The 27,027-nt window shown below is 45.5% G+C and overlaps 1 protein-coding gene across 3 annotated transcripts in view; it reads right to left on the bottom strand.

Moving 5' to 3' along the window:
- Nucleotides 1–27,027, bottom strand: part of DOK5 (docking protein 5) — a 153,645-nt gene that overhangs the window by 17,802 nt on the left and 108,816 nt on the right. For all 3 annotated transcript variants that reach the window (XM_040459642.1, XM_040459641.1, XM_040459643.1), the window contains one exon: nt 15,003–15,138. In XM_040459642.1, the coding sequence (XP_040315576.1) occupies nt 15,003–15,138 (136 nt within the window). The remainder of the gene's footprint in view (nt 1–15,002; nt 15,139–27,027) is intronic.

The raw sequence follows: 27,027 nt of genomic DNA, 5'->3' as shown, positions 1-27,027 counted from the left end.
TAAAAAAAATATGCTTAGAGAACATATTTAATCACCTGGTCCCTGTTGGTATACAATGAATTCAGTGAATGTTAAGTATGAATGAGCTCTTAGCGCAGGCACTGAATAACTGTAGGAAAAGGAGAAAATCCAGAGCTCTAGAGCCCCCCTAAAACCAAAGTCTGCCCCTCCCCCACCTTGGGGAGCATACACTCTCCTGGCCAGCGCTCCCTTTAGATTCGGTAGGATTTTGCTTGTTAACGCCTAAAAGGGGGTGGGAGGGAGGTCCACATTTTCGTGATGTTTATGGTCTTGTGATAAACTGTATTCACAAGTCACTTTAAACTTGTAATAAAATTGTATTCTTTCTCTCCTAGTACTGATATATTTTTATTATGTTCAGGAACTACACAAAAGAACATAAGGTAGATTTGAAATAAGCCCTATACACATTTCCTAGAAAAAACAAAGGCAAAGAAATAAAGAGAACTTTCAACACGTTAATAATTTCCTTCCAGTCTTTTTTTTTAACGTGCATACATAATGTGTATTTAACACAAATTGCGTGACTGTTTATATGTTGTGAAGTCATCCTCTTTCACATTTAATATATTGTGAACATACCTTAATGTTCCTACACACTACTATCTTGCACACGCCATTTAATGTCTATGCCACAGCCCATCCTTTGCGTGTGCCATTCTTTATTTGTTCATTTCCCTAACCATTTTTAAAAACGTTTATTTATTTTGAGAGAGACAGCGAGCAGGGGAGGGGCAGAGAGAGGGAGAGAGAGAAAAACCCGAGCAGGCTCCACACTCAGCACAGAGCCCAACTCGGGGCTCGATCTCACGACCGTGAGATCATGATCTCAGCTAAAATCAAGATACCCAACTGACTGAGCCACCCAGGTGCCCCCTCCCTGACCATTTTTTAAGTTACCAGATGAGACCATGGAATTAAATTCTGACCGCTCTCCTTCATGACGTTTCTTTTTTTCCTGCTAACCACAATTTTTATTCTGGGAACCCACTTTAATCAACACCTTTTCTGATTGCCACTACTTAAATGAATTTTAAAATTTAATTTAAATTTACATGTCAAATTGGATCTTAGAATGACTCAAAAATTACTTTCAAATTGTACAACATCAGAAACGTAGATGAGTTGGTAATTTCGTTTTTACTCTTAGAATAAAAAATAAAAAGCAGTCTTATCTTCACATTACTGTGCATCTACACAACAGACAAATCTGTAGCCATTAAAAAGAAAAAGGTAGACAGATCTTTGTGAAGCTATTTTGAAACAATCCTAAGAACAAGGGGCCACAATTACTCATCTACACACGCACACAGGGACAGCTCATCACTGGGGTGGGTTTAAGTATCATCTATCTGCACTCTGATGCTTTTCAAATGGATACCTGTAACTCCGATCTGTCCCCTAAACCTCAGGCTTGTGTGTTGAACATCCCACCTCTACCTACATGCTTGGTAGGCATCCCTCACTGAACGCGTACAAACCTCAACTACCGCTTTTGACTGTTCGCTCCCTCCAATCTCTTCCCCTTCTACATAAATGGTTCATTCTACCTGTTGCTTTGGTTAAAGAAGAAGGTGAGGGGCGCCTGGGTGGCGCAGTCGGTTAAGCGTCCGACTTCAGCCAGGTCACGATCTCGCGGTCCGTGAGTTCGAGCCCCGCGTCGGGCTCTGGGCTGATGGCTCGGAGCCTGGAGCCTGTTTCCGATTCTGTGTCTCCCTCTCTCTCTGCCCCTCCCCCGTTCATGCTCTGTCTCTCTCTGTCCCCAAAATAAATAAACGTTGAAAAAAAAAAAAGAAGGTGAAAAAACCTGTGAGACTACTTCTTCACTCTGTCCTGTAGGATTGCTCATCCATCAGCAAATCTTGTTTTTACAATCTTCAAACTGTGTTGAGAATCCCTACTTTTCACCACGTTCAGCCCGCCATGTTGGTCCACATCATGGCACTCACCTGAACACCAAGATGGCTGAAATAGCTCCCTAATGTGTCCTCCTGCTGGTACCCTTATCCCATCTACCACAAATCTTTTCCAAATAGCAGCCTGGGAGGTCCTTTCAAAAGTGAAGTCAGCATATCTCACCTTTCTCCAAACCTTCCAATGACTTCCCAAACCATCGCAAGAAAAATCCAAAGTCTTTATCATAGCTACAAGGTCACATAGTGCCTTGCTTCTAGTTACGTCTAGACCACACCTCCTACTCTTCTCCTCCTCACTTTATTTGCTTCAGAATCACAGCCTCCTTGACCTTGAACATGCAAAGCATGAAATGGCCTCAGGACCTTTGCACTTAAAGTCCCCTCTGCCTGGAACAGTTGACCCTCAGAAATGTTCAAGGCTTACACCTGACTTCCCTCAGTTCTCTGCCAGAGTATCAACCCATCAGAGCAACAAACCCCCATCATTCTCTCCTGCTGTACACTGCAGTGTTCCTCACAGCATTCACCGACTCTTGTTATGGATTTATATGCCTATTGTTGATTGTCTATCTCCCACAACAATGTAGCAAATTCTTTGAAGACTGAGGACTGATTCTTGTTCTCTGCTTTACTCCTGCTTCCTAGAATAGGGCCTGCCACAAAGTAGATACTCATATTTGTAGAATGAATGAATGTATTACTAAATAGACATGTTTTATATCTAATGAGCGATACGCGTTCTGGAAGGATACAAAAGAATCCGGCAAAGTGCTTTTGAGAACGTAAACTGGGGATACAGTTTACAGGGTCTGGGGTGATAATGCACAGGAGAGGGACTTATTTTACACTCCAGGTACCTCATGCAAGATTTGCAATTTTACATCATGTGCAAATCAAATCCTCAATCCGAAAATCTCCTTTTGAAACTAACGCGTCTCAAAATACATCACAGCTTCCTCCCTCAACTGCACACCATCCCATTCACTAGTTTCAAGAACTCTGCAGCTGGGAATGGGGCACTGAGGACTACGTGTAAGGACCCCACTCCTCTACGAACAGGCCTGCACAGAGCAAACATCTCTCTACTTCCTACACTGGAGTTTCCTTTTTTAATGTTTATTTATTTTGAGAGGGAGAGAGGAAGAGAGCGAGAGCACAAGCAGGAAAGGGGCAGAGAGAGAGGGAGAGAGAGAATCCCCATCCTGACACGAAGCGCGAACCCACAAACTGTGAGGTCGTGACCTGAGCAGACACCAAGCGTCGGGACTCTTAAGGGACCAAGCCACCCAGGCACCTCCCTACCCTGTAGCTTTACAGGCCCTCCCCGTCCCCAGCCCTCACTCCTTTGGGTCTTCTCCAAATGAGACGTAGGAGAAAGTGAAAGCCAGGAGCAGTTACAAGGAGACTAGAGAAGAGTTGTCAAAGAAGCTAAAACATAATTTCAAATCTCTAGCCAGAGAGAAGCACTTCGTCTATCTCATGAATAGTAAATCTGTGTTGAACTGAATCTTAAAATGTTAGGTTTTTTCTTAAAAATCCAGACCAAATGTCTCCCTTCAAAGAGACCAGTGGTCTTTGACAATACTTAAAAAAAGAAAAAAGGCATCAAAACGAGCACGTGTTCGTGGAGCATGCAGTCTGTTTGCCAAGTCTGACAGATTTCTGAGGTTTATCAAATACACTGTAAAGTCCCAGCAAATAGCTCTTGTATGGGTTAGTGTCCAATAATTAGACACCCACCAGAGCAGTCTCCTCAACTGATGGGCATATGTCTTCCTATGCATCTTTGTACGTGTGCAGGACGTCAGGGCATGCGGCCCCATGCTGTGCTGTCTCTGGCTCTTGTCCCAGGGATCAAGGAGCCAGCTCCTCAGAGCCACTGGAGGCGTTGAGAGCCACTTTGAGAGCAGTGAGCAACTCGCTTGAGAACTTACTAGACATTCTGCAGACCTGCGGAAACACGGGAGGTAGAGCCCCGTGACCTGTGGCTCACTGAGCCTTCCAGGTGACTGGGATGCACTCTGAAGGTGGAGAACCAGTGCCCCCAGTCTCCCTTCCCCAATCTCTTCCCCTCTCCCCTGCGCCCAGCCCACAAACACACGAGGGCCCTAGAAGTCAGTCCTGTGCTTTCTGCCTGCAGAAAAGTCCCCACGATTGGTCCTCCCTTTCAGTGGCCACGGAATACATCCTGAACCTTCCACTCCTGTCCTGACTGCTCACTTACTAATTCTGAGCTACCAAGTCTCAGTTTCTCCCTCTATGAAACTGACCTAATAATGCTAGCAACGAAATCCAAAATACTCCAGTATTTTGGAAGGCAGTATAGCGATACCTATTTAAGTTTTAAAATACTTAACAACCTTTACTTCAGCAATCCTGCTTCTGGGTTTAGAAAATTCAGCTAAATACATTATAGTGCAGACACTCAGTTAAAGTTATCATATATAAGAGCATGTATATAAGGATGCGTGATGTGGTATTATCAGTGGCCCCCAAAATCTGATATTCCCAGAGACAGGCTTAATAAGGTAGTATTACATCGAGACCCTGAAACATCAAGCACTCCATTAAAAGGAATGAGCAAGAGCAAGGCTGGCAAACTCTTCTGTTAAGGGCCATATAACAAGTGGCTTTGCAGGCCAGACAGTCTCCATCATGCCAGCGAATCAATTCTTCTGTTTCAGTGTGAAAGCAGCCATAACAACGCAGCAATGGATGGGCAGAGCTGTGTTCCAGTAAAACTTTACTTACAAAAACAGGCATAAGCCAGATTTTGCACGTGGACCACAGACGGCTCACCCTTGAATCAGACCTATGCTCTGTGACTTTTAAGGATGGTATTTCTCAAATCGAAAGCACAATGAGATACCACCTCACAAACGGTCAGAATGGCCAAATTTAACAAGTCGGGAAAGGATAGATATTGGCGAGGATGTGGAGAAACGGGAACCCTCTTGCACTGTTGGTGGGAACGCAAACTGGTGCGGCCGCTCTGGAAAGCAGTGTGGAGGTTCCTCAGAAAATTAAAAACAGAACTACCTGATGATCCAGCAATTGCCCCACTAGGAATCTGTCCAAAGGATACAGGATTGCTGACTCAAAGGGGTACCTGCACCCCAATGTTTTATAGCAGCACTATCAACAATAGCCAAATTATGGGAAGAGCCCAAATGTCCATAGGCTGATAAAGGATAAAGAAGATATATATATGTATAGATAGATAGATACAGATATAGATATAGATATATAGATACAATGAAAACCACTCCGCGATGAAAAAGAATGAAACCTTGCTATTTGCAACAACGTGGACGGAACTGGAGGATATTATGTTAAAGCAAAAGAAGTCAGTCAGAGAAAGACAGATATCACATGATTTCACTCATATAGGGAATTTGAGAAATAAAACAGATGAACACAAGGGAAGGGAAGGAGACATAAGATAAAAACAGAGAGGGAGGCAAGCCATAAGAGACTCCTAAATACAGAGAACAAACTGAGGGTTGATGGGGGGAGGGCGGGGAAGTGGGGGATGGGCTAAATGGGTGATGGACATTAAGGAGGGCACCTGGGAGGAGCACCGGGTATCGTACGGAAGTGACGAATCACTGGGTTCTACTCCTGAAGCGAAGACTACACTGTGTGTTAGCTAACTTGAGAATAAAAATAATAAGTACGGTATTTCTATCAGGGATTTACCACTAAATGGGAAAAACAAGGGGGCATTTTAAGAAATCTGTAACAGCACCACCATTTTATAACAGAAACGACGACTCTCAAACACCCGCCTTCTACATGTACCTGTGCGCGTCAATCCACATGTGTCTGTAGATAGGGATTTCCATATGGGATTATATGGATACAGACAAAAACATGGAGAGGGGAGTACAAACTTCTAACAAGATTTAGGAGATCCTAAGGAGGGCAGAGGAGGAATAGACACAAATAAATCACCAAGAGAGAAACTACTGGAGTGCTTAACCATCCCTATCATCATATTTTTGCAGTTAGTTACATTCTACATACATGGGTTTCTGTAAAAATAAATCAAATGGGATCTAAAAACCAATCCCTATCTCCCAGGCTAGCTGTGAAAATTAAATGAAATACAGCATGCAGACCCTCAACACGGAGCCAGATGGGGCCGCTCATTCCAACTCGAATTATCCCTCTATCAGACTAAGCCCCTTTGCTGGGTTTGCCGCTAACACACTGCCCGGCTCACAGTCCTGCCTCTCCCCTTACCCCCTTTGGTGAATTCTGTACTGGATGTTCTTTACTTCATTCATTCATTGCATCCGTTTATATGCTCTGGGCATCGCCTGTAAGTCACGCACTAATGCTAGGGGCTGGAAACTTAAAAACGAATGAAACTCAGTTCCTCCGCTCCCCAGGATTTTAGAGTAAATGGCCAGAGAGCTAAGGCCAGCTTTGGTCACATGGCCCACCGTCTGCCTCCACAATGGCGCTCCTTCCTCGACCAAAGGGAATAGACTCTCTCATAAGCAAAGCTCTCCTTTCTGCAGGTGGGGAGGTCGGAGGGTTGGGGGGCAGTGGTGGAGAAGATTCCTTGTTTGTGCTCACAGGCCTAGTGCCTGGCATGATTCCTGGCATACAGGAGGTATACAGTCAGATGTGGTTCAATGACTGCATCGCTAGGTGAATGAGAAACCTCTACAGTCTAACACTCCCTTTGCCATTTTATGGCAAATATCACTACAAGTCAATGATAAGAACAGCTCAGGCTGATTTGTATTAAGTAGGTGCCAGGCACTTTGCCAAGATATCACCTGCCCCAGCCTACCTGGCAAGGTGTGTACTAATAAAAGCCCCCTTCACAGAGCAAGGGACAAGTGCTAAGGGTCACTTGCGCAGAGACACTGAGCTGGCACTTAAGACCTGGCCTCTTTATTACTCCAGAGCTAAAGTTCATTTTACAATCCTGTGCGTTCCTCTAGAAAGCACCGAGGATATTATGAAGGCCTTAAAGCCTTAAAGGATGGGCTCAAATCCTGTACTTAAAGGTAGAAGGCACCTGAATTCTATTTCCAAAGCTTAGGGAGATGGCAACTGGCTGAAAGCCTAGGCTGCCAGGAAAGGGGAGGGCCCCTGCCATCTTGAGCCACAGAATCTACAGTGATGCTACCAGGCCCTCAGACCCCCACCGTCCCAGGGGCCTTCTCTCAAGTGAAAAGTAGCAATCTGCCAAACATGTGGTCTTCCTCGGCTTCCTAATGAAACCCATTCCCATGGCTGCCTGACCCTGATTCCAGCTCTGACAGATGTTTGGCAGAAACGACCCAAAGGGCTGTCTTTCCGTCCTCTGACTCCTCTCCCCAGTCTGGCATCTGCGGGGAAAGTGATGGGTGTCCCGATCATCCAAATGCTACCGAGACATCACAGAAGATTACTGAAGTGTCAGGGAAAGCGGGGACTTACCTAGTGAAGGTTAGAAAGAGAAGGAGAGACAGAGAGACAGAGAAAACAAAAGAAAGTGAGGAGGAGAGCAAGACTGCTTTCCTGCTAAGGAAAAACACCGCAGAGACACCTACTTGGTGAACAGAACTCGCTAAAACAATGCCTCCATTGTCACCCACAGCCTGATAAAGCAGACTTAGTGAAATCAACCACTTGGGGCCACATTTCCCAGTGAAGCATTTTGCTGAACACCAGATGCACTCAAATGGTTATTTTCATGGGGAATGAAAGTGACATGCATCAATTTATTCAGAGTCATCTGAATTCTCAGCCACATGCATAAAACAAAATCACTGCTCCCTTTGCTTCTGGTAACTTTTTATGCCTCCTTCCTAAGGAAATCCTCTCCCCACCCATACATCTGTCCTATCTTTAGAGTAAATTCCTGGAAGTACTATTGCTGCATAAAGAGACATGCGAGTTTAATTTTGATAAATAAGGACGAATTGTCCTCCAACGACATTGTAGCAAACTGAGCTCACAGAGCTCAATGCTGCATGCATCAAGGGGTAGAAATCATAACTCCTTATCTAAACTTTAAGCTCCTTTAAGATGCAAAAGGCTTTAGGGGCACCCGGGTAGCTCAGTCGGTTGAGCGTCCGACTTCGGCTCAGGTCATGATCTCACAGTTCGGGAGTTCGAGCCCCGCATTGGGCTCTGTGCTGACAGCTCGGAGCCTGGAGCCTGCTTTGGATTCTGTGTCTCCCTCTCTCTCTGCCCCTCCCCTGCTCATGCTCTGTCTCTCTCTCTCTCTCCCCTTCAAAAAAATAAATAATAAAAACGTTAAAAAATTTTAAATAAAAAAAAGATGCAAAACGTTTTCCTTTTAACACTTATGTTCTCCATAAGACTTACTACAATGCTTTCTTTGCAAGAAATAGATAGGTGTTTCCGTAAAAGCTTTTGAATCATAACTTTTAGGCCAGGATGTAACAAGGGTTTACATTTAGGAGGGTAAAAAAGCTGATGATTGCTTTAAGCAATACACAATAATCAAAGAAACAATAAATAAAAGAATGAATACATAAATAAATCCACAAGTTAACCAAATTAACCAGAGCCCACAAAGAGGAAAAGAAATAAAACCTGATTTTTCTGAGGGGTAGGGATGGGGACAGAGGGCAGGTTGAGCTGGGGGAAGGGTGTTTATACAAATGAAACCACCGCAGAGAAGAGTTTATTTCAGTGTCCGAATAGTAATGAAATTGATTCTATAATTTACCTGATGCTCTCTCTGTTGAAAAAAAAAAAAAAAAAAGAAATAGTTTATGGCTTTTTAAAATTTCCTCTAATGTTCATTTTTTTTTTGAGAGAGAGAGTGTGAGCAGGGGAGGGGCAGAGAGACAGGGAGACACAGAATTCAAAGCAGGCTCCAGGCTTCGAGCGGTCAGCACAGAGCCTGACACGGGGCTCGAACACACGAACGGTGAGATCACGACCTGAGCCGAAGTCAGATGCTTAACCAACTGAGCCACCCAGATGTCCCTATGGCTTTTTAAATTAGACTACGAATTACTTTGGTTTCCAGACTTGTGGAAGAGGGTCACTTGCATTCTCCAAATTCATTACACTTCATTTGCAGAACCAAGTTTGGAAGTCAATCTATCAATTAGGCAATCAAAAAAAGAGGTGGCAGGGAATAGTTCAGAATAACTCTCAAACCTGGGTCCAGTCCAGGGCTCTAGAACACGGGGGAGAAATTGCACCCTGGGGCCTCGACGATGTCACTACGACCGGGGGCCAGGATGTCACCCCCAGTGGAGCCCCACCTACAGCCCCCTGGGGACAGCCTGCTAACTTAGTCTTTCTCCACCTTGTCACTCGATTTGCCTTGAAGGAAATTCTAAAAATGACAGGCCCCAGCGAGGAATGAGGAACATCCCACACACCGCCACTCCTTGTTCCAAAATTAGACTTTGTCACAGACACTGATCTCCAAGGTGGCAAAAATAGCAAGCTGCTCGAGGGAGTCCCGAGCTGTCCTGGCAGAGTCCCCGGCAACTACTCCCGCAGGGGCAGCGGGCAGCTGGGGAGCAGACAAGTTCTTGCTGCTGAGTCTCATTCCACAGGGGGTCGTTCCCCTGATACTCCAGCCACCCCCCCCCCCCCCAGCACTCCCTTGTTGTTCTCCCTGCAGAACAGCACCACATTGCGTTTAAAGTGTGAGAACTGGAGTGAGGAATTTGGAGATAGGATATTGCCATTTGGGGCCAAAACTACCCAAAAAAAACGGGATTTCTTGTAACAGTAACAGCGATTTCCAAAAGGCACACTCTAAGTTGATCGATGTTTCTGAAAGGCACTCTGATAATTCAGGGTAATTTGAAAGCACTAAGACAGCTCTTGGTGGGGACATTCAAGGGACAGAAAAGCTTTCCAACTCTCCAAGGGAGTGAGGCGCTGTGGCCAGAGGCAGCGGGTCAGGAACCAGACAAAAGGGTCTTGGATCCCTGGCTCCCGTAGAAATGAGCTCAGTGACGGCAGGCAGGAGCCTGAACCACTCGGCGAGGGGTCTCATCTCTCTGAGAAGGACTGTGATTCCTTCCAGGGCAAGGGTCACAGATAATACTCTCATACTGCGAGCCCTGGGGAGGATGAGCCTCATGTCTATTCACACTATATCCGGGAGCGCAGAACAGAGCGCGTCAGGCCCTCAGTAAACATTCTTGAATGAACAAATGAATAGGAATGAATGAATGAATGAGTTTACCTTCCAGTCAAGGTGGCGATGAGGGAAAAATGCAAGTGAAGTACCTGGCATATCGTCGGAGGCTTGGTGAATGGTGCTGGCCGCTACGACCAGAGACACCAAAGGCAGATAACAGATGGCCAGTAAACGCCCGGCATTATTAGCCAAACACCCTACGGTGGGAAAGCATTTCAAAGGGTGAAATCAAAGCACTAAATAAATATTATCCCAGAAGGCTGTGTGGTGTGGGGACAGACGCCGTGATGGTGGCCTCCATGGTCTACCCCCCCCAGTGTTCACACTCTGTGTGGGCCCCTCCCCTGACTATGGGAAGGACTTGACAGCTGATAGGATGTCACTTGCGTGGTTATGATGCCTAGGATTGTGGCCTCCGGCTTGCAAGGAGACTCTCCCTCTTGCTGGCTTTGGTGAAGACAGGCTGTGTTGGAGAGGCCCGTGCAGTAAAGAGCTGAGGGTGGCCCCCAAGCCACCGCCAGCAACAGACTGAGGCCCTCCATCCTACCGCCACACAAAACTAAATCCCCCCAATAACCACGTGAGCTTGTGAGTGGATCCTTCCCCATTCTAATGAGCCTGAAGCATCTCAGCCTTGTGAGAAACTGAAGCTGGGGGCCCAGCTAAGCCACGCCAACACTCCTGACCCACAGCAACTATGAGATAATAAATGTGTGTTGTGTTACAGTGCATTGTTGGTGGTACTTTGCTGCTCAGCAGTTGAAAACGAACACATGGAGTAATCCAGGCAAGACATCGATTGGCCACAGCGCGGGCAGCCGGTGCTCAGAGAAGAACCACTTGCTGAGAGGAACCACAGGAGAGGTAGGGACCGTGGGGAAGTGAAGATGCCCAATCTGCCCAGGGATGGCGGAGAGTACTGGGTGCATCTGATTGTTACTGCTGCATGGGGACGTAACATGGGTGCTGTCAGACCTCCTCACTCTTCAAGATATCACAGAAAGCTGAGTTTTATTTGAAACCTCTCCGTTTTTTAAAGGTTGGCCACGAAGTTGGGATTTTGAGAATAGTGGTAAGTTAATCTCATGCAGGACAAAGAAAATAGGTCTGGGGGCTTCGTTGGGAGATGCGGAGAAGAGTGGGGACTATACCAGGATACTGGTTCCAAATTCCAGCTTCCAAGCTGGTGGCCTTGGCCTTCCATACAGCAGTGGTCGTAGGGTTAGGAAGTCCTTAAAATACTGCTTGTTACACAGTAGAGCCGGGATATATTTTTATTATTATTGATATCATCACTTACTAGTTTCCTATGGCTGTTGTAACAAGTTACCATGACTCAGTGGCTTTAAACAACATAAATCTGTCTTCTTACAGCTCTGGAAACCAAATGTCCAAAGTCAGTTCACCAAGCTAAACTCCAGGTGTTGGCCAATCTGGGTCCTTCTGGAGGTTCCGGGGCAGAATCTGTCTCTTTGTCTTTGCAGCCTCCGGGGGCACCCACATCCTTTGGGTCACCTATGTCTCTCTTCCATCTTCAAAGCCATCAGCACACAAACCAAATCTCTCTCTCCCTCTGCTCCCACTATCACATCACCGTCCGACTCTATTTCCTCCTGTTTCCCTCCCACGAGGACCCTTGGGATGACACCGGGTCTACCTGGATGATCTCGGATAATCTCCCCACCTCAAGAGTCTTAACTTGATCACATCCGCAAAGTCCCTTTTGCCACGTACAATCACATTCACAGGTTCCAGGGATTAGGATGTGACATCTCTGGAGCCATTATTCAGCATATCCCCACTGCTATGATCGCTGCTGTCCTTGTTGTTATTGGGCCCACAAGCTTCCTCTTGGTGACCTGCTGGGATTCAGGTCCCAAGTCTGGTCCAAACCAATTCACCAAAGGCTACAACTTGAAGCCGGCACAGGTCCCGTGGTAAAGCACCGGTCTGTGGAGGCAGTCTTGGGAGTTTTCCACCAGAAGCGGCCAACGGTGGGTTTGGGCGAACTAATAATGAGACTAAGCCCAGCAGTTAGCATCACCCCCTTCTCCATTTATGACCTTGACTATCTCAGAGAAGCCAGCCAGCCAGTAGTGGTATGCATGCAATTCCTCGTTGACGATATGTGGATCCAGATCTATGTGGATCCATCACCAGTTACCAGGAAGGGCAGAAATGGAACCCGGGGAGGGTGGGCAGGCAGCGTTGTCTTTATTTGCTTCGTTGTCCTGTGGCATCTCTTTTCTCCCCAAATCAGGGATTGATTTAAGTACACAGATTCTAAGCATTTCTTAATCCCCGTTTAACCTCGTTGAGATTCAGATCCCATTGTGAAGCTTACTCATTTCCATCGAAAACAGGATGCTGTTGCTTAAAAATCACACTCGTTTTATGGAACTCTTTAAGCAGGCAGCAAATTAAGAGCAAACAACATTATTTGCCAGTTAAATTTGCAAAGGGGTGATCTGAACGGATTACTCATATTCCTGATTAATTTTTAGTGGAAGTAATGAGGAGGTTGTAAATGGAAAAACATATGCATGAAGAACCTGCCTTTCAAGCACAAAACAATTTATGCTAATTGATGGCTTTACCAATAAGGTAATCTTGGAAAAACTTCTTCAGATGTTTAAAGGCATCTAATGGGATAGCTATACAACTTTAAAGCAATGGCATGTTGCCCTATAAAGTTCCAAGTGACTTGAATTCTACTTTATTTTTTTTTTTTTAATGTTTTTATTTAGTTTTGGGAGAGAGGGAGAGAGAGTGCATGAGCTGGGGAGGGGCAGAGAGGGAGGGAGACACAGAATCTGAAGAGGCTCCAGGCTGCGAGCTGGCAGCACAGAGCCTGACGTGGGGCTCAAACTCATGAACTGCGAGATCCTGACCTGGGCTGAAGTCAGACGCTCAACTGACTGTGCCACCAAGGCGTCCCAAATACTACTTTACAACTATCCATCCATTCATCCATCCTTTCATTTACCTATCTTTATTGCAATATCTAGAATTGGTAAGCATATGGGGAAATGGATACCGAGACTGCATTAGTTCAAAAAGAATATTTTGAGGGGCGCCTGGGTGGCTCAGTCGGTTGAGCATCCGACTTCAGCTCAGGTCACGATCTCACGGTCCGTGAGTTTGAGCCCTGCGTCGGGCTCTGGGCTGATGGCTCAGAGCCTGGAGCCTGCTTCGGATTCTGTGTCTCCCTCTCTCTCTGTCCCTCCCCCATTCATGCTCTGTCTCAAAAATAAATAAACGTTAAAAAAAAATTTAAAAAAAAAGAATATTTTGAAATAGGGAAAAAAATCAAGAGAAGAGTATTTCATGATTTGTGAAAATTACATGAAATGTGAATTTCAGTGTCCATTAATAAAGTTTCTTTGCGACAGACCTACACCCCTTGAGAATGTTTTTACCTACGGCTGCTTCTAAATTACAATGACAGAATTAAGTAGTTGCAACAGAGACCATCTTGGTTCACAAAGCCCCAAGTATTACCAGCTGTCCCCTTACCGAAAGTTTTGCTGATCTCTGCTCTAAAATCCCAGACCACTGCATGAACAAGTCATTTGGGAATGATCTGAGGCTGCTTTGGGAAAGATCATCTTACTGGTATGCTTTCCCCCCTCTTTAAATCCAACCACCTCACATGTTTAAATCATAAATTTTGAAACTACCCTAATCCTACCACACTAACCCAGTTCCTTTTGGTTTTGCAGATTTCCTTCCAGATGCGAAGCTCTAGGCATGTGTTTGCAGCCATGATGTATGACGTGTATTATTTAACTCTTGTGCATTAAGATTTTGTGAATTTCTTCTTCTCAAAGAAGAAATTCATGAATCGTAATTCTCTGTACGAGTCACAGTTCCTAACACGATGCACTGAACAGAGCAGGTGTTTCCACACACACTCTACGTGTATTCGTGTTTGTGGTATCTTAATATATCAATGTCTATGAAGGCTAATCAACCAGACATGGTTGATGCATGGCTCTGGGAAGAATGGAGTCTCCGGACAGGTTTCCTGTGGCCCACAAAGAATTACCGTTTCGTTGTTGGTTTCAACTGGAATCAATTTCCAACAGTTACAAACAACAAGATATTACATACAGACTCAAATCCTAGACTTCTCTGGAAAAAAACAAGAGATGTCCTACATGGAGCCCACAGTCGCACGTCAACGGTCTTCTGGTTTGGGGCTTTTGACATTTCACCCCCCCGTTTCCCTTCAGCCCTCTTCTCTCTGGCCCCTGTTGAAATTATACCATCTGGTACTGCTTTAAATTTATACCTACAGCCAGATAATCTACATAGATGTGTCTGTAGATGTCCATATGCATCCAAATTGATTCTGATGAACATACTCACTGCAACAGACTAATGATTATATCCCCTCCCCAAATTCATATATTGGAATCTTAACCCCCCAGGTGATGGTGTTAGGAGGTAGGGCCTTTGGGAGGCGATCAGGGCATGAGGGGCGAGGCCTCACAATTGGGATTATAAAAGAGACCCCAGAGAGATCCCTCGCTCCTTCCATCAGTGAGACACAGAAAAGACCATCACCTATGGATCAGGAAGTCAGTGCCACTGGACACAGATAGGCTGGCACCTTGATCAAGCTATCAGTGAGAAATAAATTAATTTCTGTTGTTTAGAAGCCAGCCGGTCCTATGGTATTTGCCGTAGGAGCCCAAACTGATTAGGACACACACATGTAATACTAACTGAGGCACAAAGCAGACACTCAGGGATGCACGATTACTATGTTACCAGCTGGCTCTTCAGGCTTTGCAAGGATGGCATTTAATCCAAGTAATACACGGGTGAGTACAGGAGTAAGCCACCTGCTCAGACAGTGCTGGCCATGTTTTTCAGCATAAATATTCTAGGATTGCACTCCACAGGAGTATACATACCATTGAATTTTTCACGCTCTGTAGCAAGCGCTCGTGCTGTTCAGCTATCGCCAAGGCAGCAGAGTGGACTTTCTGGTAGATGGCCTCCCCATCTCGCGTTTGAAAGATAAACAGCCCTTCCCCAGTTTCACACATCCTGTGGAAACAAAAACAGAGGGCTCCTGAAAATCCAGTTCCACGAAGTCCGAGGCACCAAGGGCCTAGAAAACGCCATGAAACCAGAGCTGTTTATTTCACATGAGGTCGGGACTCTTGTTCACGTTCGCTAAGCAAAGTTGGCTAGAATCAGAATTTCCAATTCGTTGTTGTTAATTTTGGGCAGGACACTGTTCATTCTAGGCTAACTCGGTGCTGAATTTTTTTTTTTTCCAAAAAAAAAAAGCATAAGTGTAATCCCAGTACATTGCCTCTCAAAGACAGCTGTGCAACCGGGTTCTCATTACTGTCCGTGCATCGTAAGTTCATCAGGAGCTCCACCATCCAGGGGCGCCTGGGCGGCTCAGAGGGTTCAGCTTCCAACTTCGGCTCAGGTCATGATCTCATGCTTCATGAGTTCGAGCCCAATGTTGGGCTCTGTGCTGATAGCTCGGAACCTGGAGCCCGCTTAGGATTCTATGTCTCCCTCTCTCTCTGCCCCACCCCAACTCGCACTCTGTCTCTCAAAAATAAAAACGTTAAAAAAAAATTTAAATACAAGAAAAGAAACTCTGCCAGCCAGCTCAGCGGTGGAAGAAGGCTTCCATGACTCCAGGTTCTGTTCTTTCCTTATAGTCGATGGCTTTAAGGATTCTTTCATTTCCAAAATTAATCTGGATTCCTTTTTTTTCACTTTACCCACTGGCTTTTACCTTGGACATTTTGTCCGGCTTCCAAAGTAGTCCCAAAAGCCCCAACAGTCTTTCTTATGGCCTGACACTAACAGAAACAGTGGATGAAAACCCAGAGAAGGTAAAACAGTTTAAAAGTTGGGCCTTTCCCATGTTCTTTGTGAAGATACGGATTCAGACATAAGAACACCGTGGTCATACAGAGATACAACAGTTGTGAATTTCCCAAGAATTACTTTGCCTAAATGATGAACCTGTCACTCCAGGCCATGAATTATGCAGTTGGTCAAGAATCTAGAAGAAAGTCGGGAGCTCAGAAAGCACCTGGGAAATTCACTCACTGGTGCCCAAAGCAAGTATGTATCAAGGCAGAGTGCAATAAGCAGAGAATGTGGGCTCCAGACTGCCTGGCCGTGCTTGCCCCCTGCCAGCTTTGTGAGCCGCGACGCACTACTCAGCCTAAGCCTGCATTTCTGCTTGTGAAATAAATAGGAGGATAACAGCCATCACGTAAGCGTACGGAAGGTGTTAGGCATGATACATAAAGTGCACAAAGGAGGTCTTTCACTCAATGCACACCTCCACTCTTCTGCTGGAAGGTAAGCTCCAGGTAGACCAGATCTGTTCCTGATTTGTTCACAGATCTTCCGCCAGTGCCTACAACAGGGCGTGGCCTATATCTGTTGCTCCGTAAATAACTACAGAATGGACCGTGACATAGGAGGCAGTGCCAGGCAAAGGTGTAATTAAGAACTGGACCCCGGCTTCCTTGAGGAAGTTTTATTGAAACTGAGGTTTCTAGAAGAGAAGGGAGGAACAACAGTCTGACAACTGCACAGAGAATGTCCTGATTTGGTCAAAGGCAAGTGACACACTAGGGGCCGGGGGGCCGGAGGGGGCAGCCTATGTTCCAGGAGCTCCGGGAATGGGCACGAGCTCCCAGAGATGACAGGCTTCGCTCTGCGAAGTCACCACCCGACTGTAACCATTCCCACAGGCACAGATGCCCAACATCAGAAACTGTCCCTCTCTGTGCCAGTGACATGTCACACAGACATACCACATTGGAAAAATACTAATGGGACTGAATTTAAGAAAACCAGAATAAATGATCCCACAGTGGCCAGTATAAGTCAGCAAACTTGTGAGATGGGAGTGCCAGTGGGTTCCGCATTCCCTCACTTGCAACATGTGTTCTGCGCATGTGCGTGTGTGTGTGTCCCTGTGTGTTTAGAATATTTGAACATTGTTACAAGCAGGATGCATCTCATACTCGACTCGTATGTTTATGGTACTCTTCTCTCTACTCCTGCAAAGCAGTTATTAAATCAATGTTACATTTCACATTTGCAATTACATATTCTATATGAAGGAGTAAGGTACTTGCCAGAAAACAGAAGGCAAATCATAAGGGTTCCAGCAATGGATGTAATGGTAAAGAAACGGGCTTTTTCCCTGAGAAGTTTATAATGTATTCGGCTAAACAAGATCTATGTAAGGGAACAGGTTCAAGACTAACGTGGTGGTGCGGTGAGCTGGGGAACGGTACTGGTCAGAGGTGCACTGATAAAGGAAAGCAGAGCTGGAGAAAGGGGTGGGTGTCGATGTTACATAGTAACAAGGAAAATCAGGAAGGCAAACACCAGAGGGGAACAGATCAGAGGCACTTTCCAGGAGAGATACAAAATTAGGAGCAAAACATTGCAGAAGTGAGGTGAACCCTGGGACTCCTGTCCTACCTGTGGCTGCAGCCGCCAGGGACACTATGGTTAAGAAAATACGGAAAAAAAAAAAAAAAAAAGAAAATACGCACAGAGAAACACAACATGAAGTCAAAAAGAGGCTTAACCACATGGGTTCTGGCAGCCCCATCTTGAAGAAAAAACCCGGGAAGGGTCTGTTAGGAACTCGTAATACAGAACAGGGTCTCTCTACACTGGCACATTCGACATGAGCAACATCGTACGGCCAGATCGTTCTTTGTTGTGGGGACCGTCCTGTGTGTTGTAAGGTGTTTAGCAGCATCTCTGGTCTCTACCCACTGCACGACAGTAGAATCCCCTAGCTGTGGCAACCCAAAACGTCTCCAGACATTGATAAATGTCCCCAAGGGGGCAAAACGCCCCCAGCTGAAAACCACTGAAATAGACCAAAAATAAGGGGTTTAGGGAGCACCTAAGCCATGGTTCAGCGGTGGAGAGGCTGTGCACGCGAGGCGGCTTCCGCGTTCAGGGGAGCTGTGGATTCACCGCAGACGGTGTTCCCGATGAAGCACAGAGGACGTCCTGCACCTGCGGTCTGTGGGGTCTTGCCCGTTCCAGTCATGGGCATCATCGCCTAGTGGATCTCAGCTTGAGACAAGGTAGCAGTTGACTGCTGGTGCCGTGTGTAGGTGTGTTTACGTGTGTGCGTGTGTTGGCTGGAGATCAGCTAATCTAGGCTGCCTGCTAATGCGGTGGTTCTCCTGTCCTTCGCTGAGACCACTGGGGTGAGAAACAGAAATCAATGTAAGACACCACGTGATGTACCACAGTACCACTGAGGCTTCCGAGCCCAGGACGGCTCTTGAGAACGTCAGCCAATCTCCTACGACTCGCATTGGTTTGTCAAATCTTTGCGCTGCCTTATTTAATACTTGTTTAATCAGCTCAGTTTTCCTAACCCTTAAACAAATGTATCGTAAACGAATCGCCAAATCAATAGTAGAAGCCAGTATGCTCGACTACAAGTTGAAGGCAGATGTGAAAGTAAATACAGTGAAAACAAAATGTTCTTAAACTCTGACCAGATCCTCTTGTCAAAGATCTAAGCGGGACGTTTGCTCACGCGTTAGTGACACAGGTAAAGTAGAAAGTGTTAGAAGATGTGTTTAAGATGTGCCAACACCTCACTGAAATGTTTCTCTGTAATTTAATCAAGAGGATCAAAAAGGTAATTAAGAGGAAAATGACTTGGGGCGCCTGCGTGGCTCAGTCAGTTAAGCATCCGACTCTTGGTTTTGGGTCGGGTCATGATCTCCTGTTTCGTGAGTTTGAGCCCTGCGTCCAGCTCTGAGCTGACAGTGCAGAGCCTGCTTGGGATTCTCTCTCTCCCTCTCTCTCTGCCCCTCTCCTGATGATGCACTCTCTCTCTCTCTCTCTCAAAACAAATAAGTAAAACTTAAAAGAAAAATCTAAAAAAGAGGGAAGAAAATGTCATTGTGAGATTACATTCATTTCATGTTATGCCTCTATCACTAAAACCATCCCACATCTGGGGAAACGCGGCTGTGTTTCCCGGGGCCCTGCTCTAGTTGGTGTGGGACAGAAAGCCTCATATGCTGGAATCATGGTCAAGTTTCCTGACCTCTCGAAGTTTCCACGGACAAACCTTTGAGAGCGGGGAAACTGTGTTTTATCTTTAGGAAAGGATCTCAAGTCAAGGTAAGCATCTAATGAGGATTTGTTGTTGTTATTTTAACCCTTTAAAATGTCAAAGCCAAGGAGAGGCGGTCCTCGGGGAAAACTTCAGGAAAGAGGCACAACCACGTCTCTGCCTGGATGGAAACTGTGTAATCACAGCCCGGAGCAGCGGGAAAGCGAAAAACAGCTGCACGGCGGTGGGAGGCGTGTGGCTGGGGAAGAAAGTCTGTGTTTGAGGCTCACGGGCTGTGAACACAGAATAATACAAACCTCTTCTCTGAGAAGGGAGATATGAATTCGGGAATGTGATTCTCCCTTTAAGAAAAGAAGCAGCTTTCATTAAACAAAGATTGTAATGCAAATGACCGGGGGGATTTGTTTCTCCGGCTGCAGGAGGTATACTGTGTCTGAGTGTTAGCAGCACCTTAAATAAAGCCCATCAAGGGGCGCCTGGGTGGCTCGGTCAGTTGGGCGGCTGACTTCGGCTCAGGTCATGATCTCGCGGTCCGTGAGTTTGAGCCCCGCGTCGGGCTCTGTGCTGACCGCTCAGAGCCTGGAGCCTGCTTCAGATTCTGTGTCTCCCTCTCTCTGACCCTCCCCCGTTCATGCTCTGTCTCTCTCTGTCTCAAAAATAAATAAACGTTAAAAAAAAAAATTAAAAAAAAAAAAAAAAGCCCGTCAGCCCGGTGGACAAGAGGAAGAGAAGGTTCCAGTTCAGAGGGTGCTCGGCCACACACTGTCCCTTCTCCTGTGGCTCCACCATCCATGTCACCAGGCTTCCTAACGGTTCCCTTAAATGTGTACAGACGCTGCCATCATCACTTCTTAACTTTTTACAAACGGTGTTTTTAAAAAATGTTTATTTATTTAATTTTGAGAAAGAGAGAGAGAAGGGGAAACATGAGCAGGGAGGGGCAGGGAGAGAGGGAGAGAAAGAATCCCAAGCAGGCGCCCATCGATCGGCACAAAGCCCAGCCCGATGCGGGGCTCGATCTCATGACCCCTGAGATCATGGCCTGAGCCGAAACTGAGAGTCAGACTCTTAACTGACGGAGCCACACAGGCACCTCTGCCATGATCACTTTTTAGACTTGAGTTTATGAAAACAAAACAAAACCCAAACAATCCAAAGTCATAAAATGTGGCCAGTGTAAAAGACAGTGGGTTGTTTATTAATACGTCTGTTCCTCATGTTCTATGAACATGTAAAGTCAAAGAAACACTTTTCTCCCGTTTTTCCCCATGCTATGCCCTGACCTAGATCTTAGGGAGCACTGCCCCCCGTTCTTCCTGCTGTAGTGCTCTATAAGCAGCAGGATGAAAGGGGGGGCTATCTCACAGTTTCTGAACCCAAACGCGAAGTGTGGCTTTACTGACCCCCAAGAGAATGAAAAGCCAGGTGAGCAACAGAGGGAAACTTCTGAACAAACCTTGAAGTTCGCATGCCCCAGACTGAAGTCGGATCACCCCCACCCCACACTGGCCCCCCAGGCGTGCCTGTGCTGTTCCAACGGCTCCCGGAGGATCCTGACTCCTCTCTGTCTCCTCACCCACGTCCAGTCAGTCAGCTTTGGGCACTAGCTTCAAAACATGTCAGTATCCAAACATCTAAGCCCACGTTCCTTGTCACCAGCGTGCCGGGAGCCACCCTCGTCCTCACCATGAGCACTACAATGCCCCCTCCCAACTGCTTTTAGCCTGAGTTAAAGGAAAAAAAAAAAAGTCAGACCATGTCACCTCTTGGCTAATCACTTCCTGTGTAGGGAAAAATTTAATCTTGTCCAAACAATCTGGTCTGGCCTTTGCCAACATGGGAGGTGATTTTTGTTTGCCTGGGTTCTTGGGTGAGACAAATAGTAACAAGGGGGTTTAGGGTGAGGCTTTGGGTCACGTGCTATCAGCTGACCTGGAGGCTGAGATGAGCCAGGTGGGCAATCGATGAATCAACCAAGCAAGCATGGAGTGGAGCCTCAATCAAGACTCTAAACGCTGTGGCTGGGAAGCGTCCCCGGTTGACAACACTCCGTGGGGACTGTCACATACCAGTATGAGAAAGGTACAGTGTTCTGATTCCACAGGGAGAAGACACAGAATCTCTACGCCGGGCACTTCCCACAGCTCCTCCCTTATCCGATGGTAGTTACTCTGTATCCTTCAGTGGTACAAGCTTTGACCAACTTCATAGATGTCAGTGAACTCCAGGTCATTCTAGCAAATTCTGAAACGTTTGGTGGTTGTGGGAGCCCCCGAACTTGTAACTGGGGTCAGAAGTGAGGAAGGTCTTGGGGACTGTTCCTTCGAACCTTGCAGTGGTCTCTCCCCACCCACAATGGCTGCCCAACTAAGATGAAAAGCCAAATTCTTTACAGTGGCTCCAAGCCCCACACGGCCTGATACTGTTCTGCTTCTTACTTTGCATACATTGTGGCCCCCTCCCTTATTCTGCTCCTGCCACGTCAGCCTCCTGGATCTTCTCTGCACACTCCATGTACACCCCCCTTGGCACCTTTTCCCAATGTCCTTCTGGCTGGAATGCTCCCCACCCCCCCGCGGCCTCCATGATTCCTCCTGGGTCTTCTGTCGGCGGCACCGACTCAGTCAGCAAAGCCAGTCCTGCTCACCCTACTTAAAATTGCACCCCCTCTTTGGGCACTTGCTATTGAATGATTTTATTGTTTGCCGTGAACTTACACAATCAAATGTCATTATTGTCTATATCCCCTCTTCTCTACAGAGCGAACTTCATGACAGAACACGTGAGAACCTCCTGTCCGTATGCTTTATTCACTGCTACGTCCACGGTGCTCAGAACCACATGGGGCTCCTAGGGGGAACTCAACAAACATTTGATGAAAGAAGGAAATGGCTCATTTTTATTTACTAGACCCTTCTAGAAAGTGAGGTACCATCACATGTAAAGTGGTCACATACACCAGTGGATCATCACCCGCAGGTGATGGCTGCACTGTACAGACGACCAACAGGTACGTGAAAAAGTGCCCAGTGTCACTAACCATCAGGGAAACCAAAACCAGAATAACATACCATCTCACACCTGTTAGAATGTCTACGAGGAAAAAGACAAGCGATAACAAGTGTCCGTGAGAATGCGCGGGAAAGTCTAGAGACCCTTGTGCACTGTTGGTAGGAATATAAATTGGTACAGCCTTGTGGAAAACAGTATGGAGGTTCTTCAAAAAATTAAAAATAGAACTACCATATCATCCAGCTATTCTAGTTCTGGGGATCTATCCAAAGGAAATGAAGTCACTATCCCAAAGAGATGTGTGAACCTCATGTTCACTGTAGTATTGGTTACAATGGCCAAGACGTGGAAATGGCCAAGTGTCTACCAACGGATGAAATGCATAAAGAGAATGTGCCATGTACACACACACACACACACACACACACACACACACACACACACAATGTGATCTTAGCCATAAAAAAGAAGGAAATCCTGCTGTTTGTAACAACATGGATGGACTTTGAGAGCATTATGGTAAGGGAAGTAAGTCAGATGGAAAAAGGCCAATTCCATATGATCTCACTTGTGTGTGTAATACAACCAAGCTGAACTCACAGAAAAAGATGAGTGGATACCAGCAGCTAGGGGTGGGGATGGGGAAAATGAGGAGCTGATGGCCAAAGGGTACAAACTTCCAGTTAGAAAATGAAGAAGTTTTGGGGAGCTAACGTCCAGCGTGGCGACCACAGTGAACAATACTTTACTGTGTCCTTGAAGGTTGCTCAGAGAATAGATCTAAAATGTTCTCACCACACACACATTGTGTGAGGCGATGAAGGTCTTAACAAACCTTAAGGTTGTTATCACTTTGCAATATATACATCGTACGCTTTAAACTTAAACAGTGTTATATGTCAATCAGATCTCAAGAAAACTTGAAAAATAAGTAAATAAAATTTAAAAATACACACAAAAATTATTCCTTCAAAAGATGGCCACAGGGGCGTCTGGGTGGCTCCATCACTTAAGCATCTGACCCTTGATTTCGTTTGAGCGTGAGATCCAGCCCCTGTGGATTCAAGTACAGGAAGAACAGAGTACATTTTATCTGTTAATTTGTTTTAAACTCTTTAGTAAGAATGAGTGTATGCTCTACAAAATACTCAGAAATGAGAAATTACTAAGTAGCTTAGAATCGAGAAGAGAAATAGAGAATATTCAAAGAGTTATATTAGAATAGGGGTCCTTTGACCTGTAAACTCATCTGCTAGAGGGAAAGACAATTTTCTTCTCCGATGCAAAGCCATTTCACTCAGTACTTGTTTTCAGAGTGATACACACTAGAAATGAACAATTGCTTTTCCAAGACTGCGCAGAGGCCTTTATTCCAAAAAAAAACAAAAAACAAAAAACAAAAAAAAAAACAAAAAACAAAAAACCAAACACCTTTCACAAATTTGTGCACTCCATTTAAGAAAAAGAATTTGTACGTGCAATGTCGATTTTCACATATTCTTGGCATACCTGAAAGTTTCTCCTAAAATGATGTCAAAAGCACAACAGAGACTCTCTCTGGCTGGTAAAGAGGAGTGCTCTCGTGTGGTAATTATTCAGGACGTGCTGCGAAATGTCACCTGAGCTGCTGTCACTCCTGCAGGTGCTAAACCCAGGGTATTAATCTAAATCAGTCAGGAGGTGAGGCGGAGCCTGACGCTGAAGCATGCTAACTCAGCAGTCAGCTGCAAAACTAACGGGAGCCTACTGGACACTGGCAACCCTTCCTTAAACAATAGCATTTCAAGAACGGTTCCAAGGGAGGTGTTGACGCAGTGAGATCCTCCTGTTCGTTGGATCATCCCATAAAAAAATCAGAGCCCCTGCCAGCCTGATGTGCTTGGCCGAAGTTTCAGAGCTTCGAGGTGGAAAGAAACAAACAAAAGACTAGAAAAACCTCAAACAAAATAAGCAATATGTCTCTCGGCCCACCAGATAAACTAACTGTTCTTCTCGGTCTCCAGGGGCAAGAAGTGGCAATCCACGGTGCAATTGCGTTTTATTAAAGAGCTTGTATTTCAACCCTGGATTTCTTCAAGGAAAGAAGAAAACAAAACAGAAGTATGATCGGATTTGCCTATGTTGGGTGGAAAGGAGGAGAAACAGTGTCCAGAAGATCCTGACGACCTACGATCATCACACTGCTGCCCAGGAGAGATGAACAACCCTGGCTATATGTGCCTGTACCCCAGACTAAAAAAAAAAAAAAAAAAAAAAGAAGGTTCCAGCAATTAGGAGAATTCATACATTAATGCATATCCAAATGGTTTTCCTCTGGTGATGTAAGAACACCGTCTCTTCCCTAGCTCTGTGGAAGTATGGAATATGATAACTGATGGAGGTGATAGACTAACCTGATGAAATACTTTCTAGACATCTACAAGGTTTGGAAGTAAGAAGACCTGAGTGTGAATAAATCTACCACTTACTAGTCTAATGCCTTCGGACCAGTCACCCAGGTGCCCAAGCCTCCCTTGAAGATGAGAATGGTAATATTCCCTACTTTGTACGATAAGTGAATGGCATGACCATATGAATGAGACACTGCATGTAAAATGCTTCGTATAGTGACCTTCGTGTAGTAACCTGCTCCATAAATATTAGTGATTACTCTTCGTGGCTGGTATGCCGGATGGAACAGAATTTTTCAACTGGATAACTGGACCAGATACCTATTTGCTGTGGGAGATTGTTCTGTGTATGTTTAGTAGCACCTCTGGCCTCTCTACCCATTAGATGCCAATGGTATCCCTGACCAACTGTGACAATCAAAAATGTCTCCAGACATTGCCAAATGCCCCCTGGGAACAAACGCACCCTTCCTTGAGAACCACGGTTCTGCATCTCAGCACCATGATGCGTGATGTTGCTAATTACAGTCAAATAACTGCTTTACCCTATTTGCTTTGAGCAGCTATTAAATGCTATGTTGGACACATTTGTTAGGGTTCTTTTTTTCTTTTTAAACCTTATACCCATTCCCCTTTGGATGGCATGAGTGCACCCTTCCTGCTTTGGGAGAAACACCCATTCTATTGGTACCCTGTGTGCCTTGTGTAATAAAGTTCTCAGTACAGTACCTGACACACAGTGAATGTAACGGTCAATATATGGTAGGAATTTCTCTCTCTTCTATTTGACTGATGGTGTGAGAGGATCCCAAAGCATCTAGAAGCCACCATGTGAAGCCAGAGCAAAGCCACCCTAGAAGCAACAGGACTGAGAGACGAAACCTAGGGTCATGTACACTCTGAATCAAGTCAAGCCTGAAGCCATCCCTACCTCCTGGACTTGTGGTTATGTGAGCCAATGAATTTCTTCCCTGTTGTTTCAGTTTGGTTGATACAACTGCCTACGATGTGCCAAGCATTATGCCAGGCATCCACACATACACCTTATTTAATCTTCATGGCAATCTTGTGACGTATGTCATATATTGTACCCATTTTACAGCAGCCAATGGAGCTCAGAGAGTTAGGTCGTTCACTCAAGGCCCACAGCCAGTATGTGGTACAGCTGTAATTTCATTTCATTCCCTCCAATTTCTAGTTCAGTCTGTTACACATGCCCTGGTGTCAGTCTTGGTGGGGTCACGGGGGGGCCTTTGAGCAGAAGTAACACCCCATCCCAACTCGAACAGAAGCTGAAAGTGAGCAGAACTTTGCCCAAAGTCTTTGGGGGAGATTCTTTGTGTTCTGGAAGGCGATACTGCAACATCTTTGCAGATGCATGTTGGATACGTGAAAACTATCTGCCTGGAGACACTTAACTCCTCTTCATTTATCGATAGAAGACAGGGAGAAAATCATATTAGTTAACAGGAAACTGCTTTGTTTTGAACACATCCAAAAATAGCCAAGGAAAAAATTATCTTCACTAATAAAGCAAGGCAGATATGAAACCTTCATGCTTGGGGGAACACAAATGATCTTATTATCCTGAGCATCTTGATGGTAACCATAAAAATTCATCTTTATTTGAGTTTCAGGCAAAATATAAACTAGGAACATTACCTTGTGTTTAACACTGTCTGTATCCTGAAAACCCAAGCCCTGCTCCAAAAGTCATCACAATAAAACATCAAAGACACTGCCGAGGAGAAGCGGCGCTATTCTAGGTCATCCGTGTGCGTTACTGCTGTTCCCCACAACAGTCCTGCAAGGAAGTTATGACTTGGACAAACATACAAGGGAAGCGAACCCCTCTGTCCAAGGTCAACAGCTAATAAAGAATAGAGATTAGAGCCCAGGGTGTCCCTCTGACTGCTTCTTCCACCACCCCGTACTGTTTGACAAATGAGCAAGACCCTAAGAACACATTCCCAATACTCTCCCTTCTGTGACTCACTGCAAGTTAGCATCAGCCCCACAAAGCACGACCACTGAATAAGAACACAGTTCAAAAGCAGCTGAGTGTTCTGAGTCCCTGCAATCCTTGAGGCACAGCCTGATGTGGTATGGGTTGTAGGTGTGCTCATCATCTAATGGCTTCGACAAGATACCCTGAAGGTCAGACCATAAAGAGACTAAAGTCATAGAACAAAATGCTTTCGTTTTACAAGTTAGCACTTTTATGCTTTTGGGTCAAAGGCCATTGGAATATTTCTGAAATTTACGTCTCCAATATATCTGTAATTTCCATCCGCCATTTCTTTTATCTGAGCTACTTTGGTATCTCCCCATATATCCACTTGCCACCTCTGTCTCACTGCCTACAAAATATAAACACCATTCTCTCTCTCTCTCTCTCTCTCTCTCTCTCTCTCTCTCTCT

The sequence above is a fragment of the Herpailurus yagouaroundi genome, unplaced genomic scaffold (genome assembly GCF_014898765.1).
Source record: "Herpailurus yagouaroundi ecotype Mexico unplaced genomic scaffold, PumYag 246, whole genome shotgun sequence".
Classification (NCBI taxonomy): domain Eukaryota; kingdom Metazoa; phylum Chordata; class Mammalia; order Carnivora; family Felidae; genus Herpailurus; species Herpailurus yagouaroundi.
The sequence above is the reverse complement of the archived record's forward strand: the minus strand, read 5'-3'. Positions and strand labels throughout refer to the sequence as shown.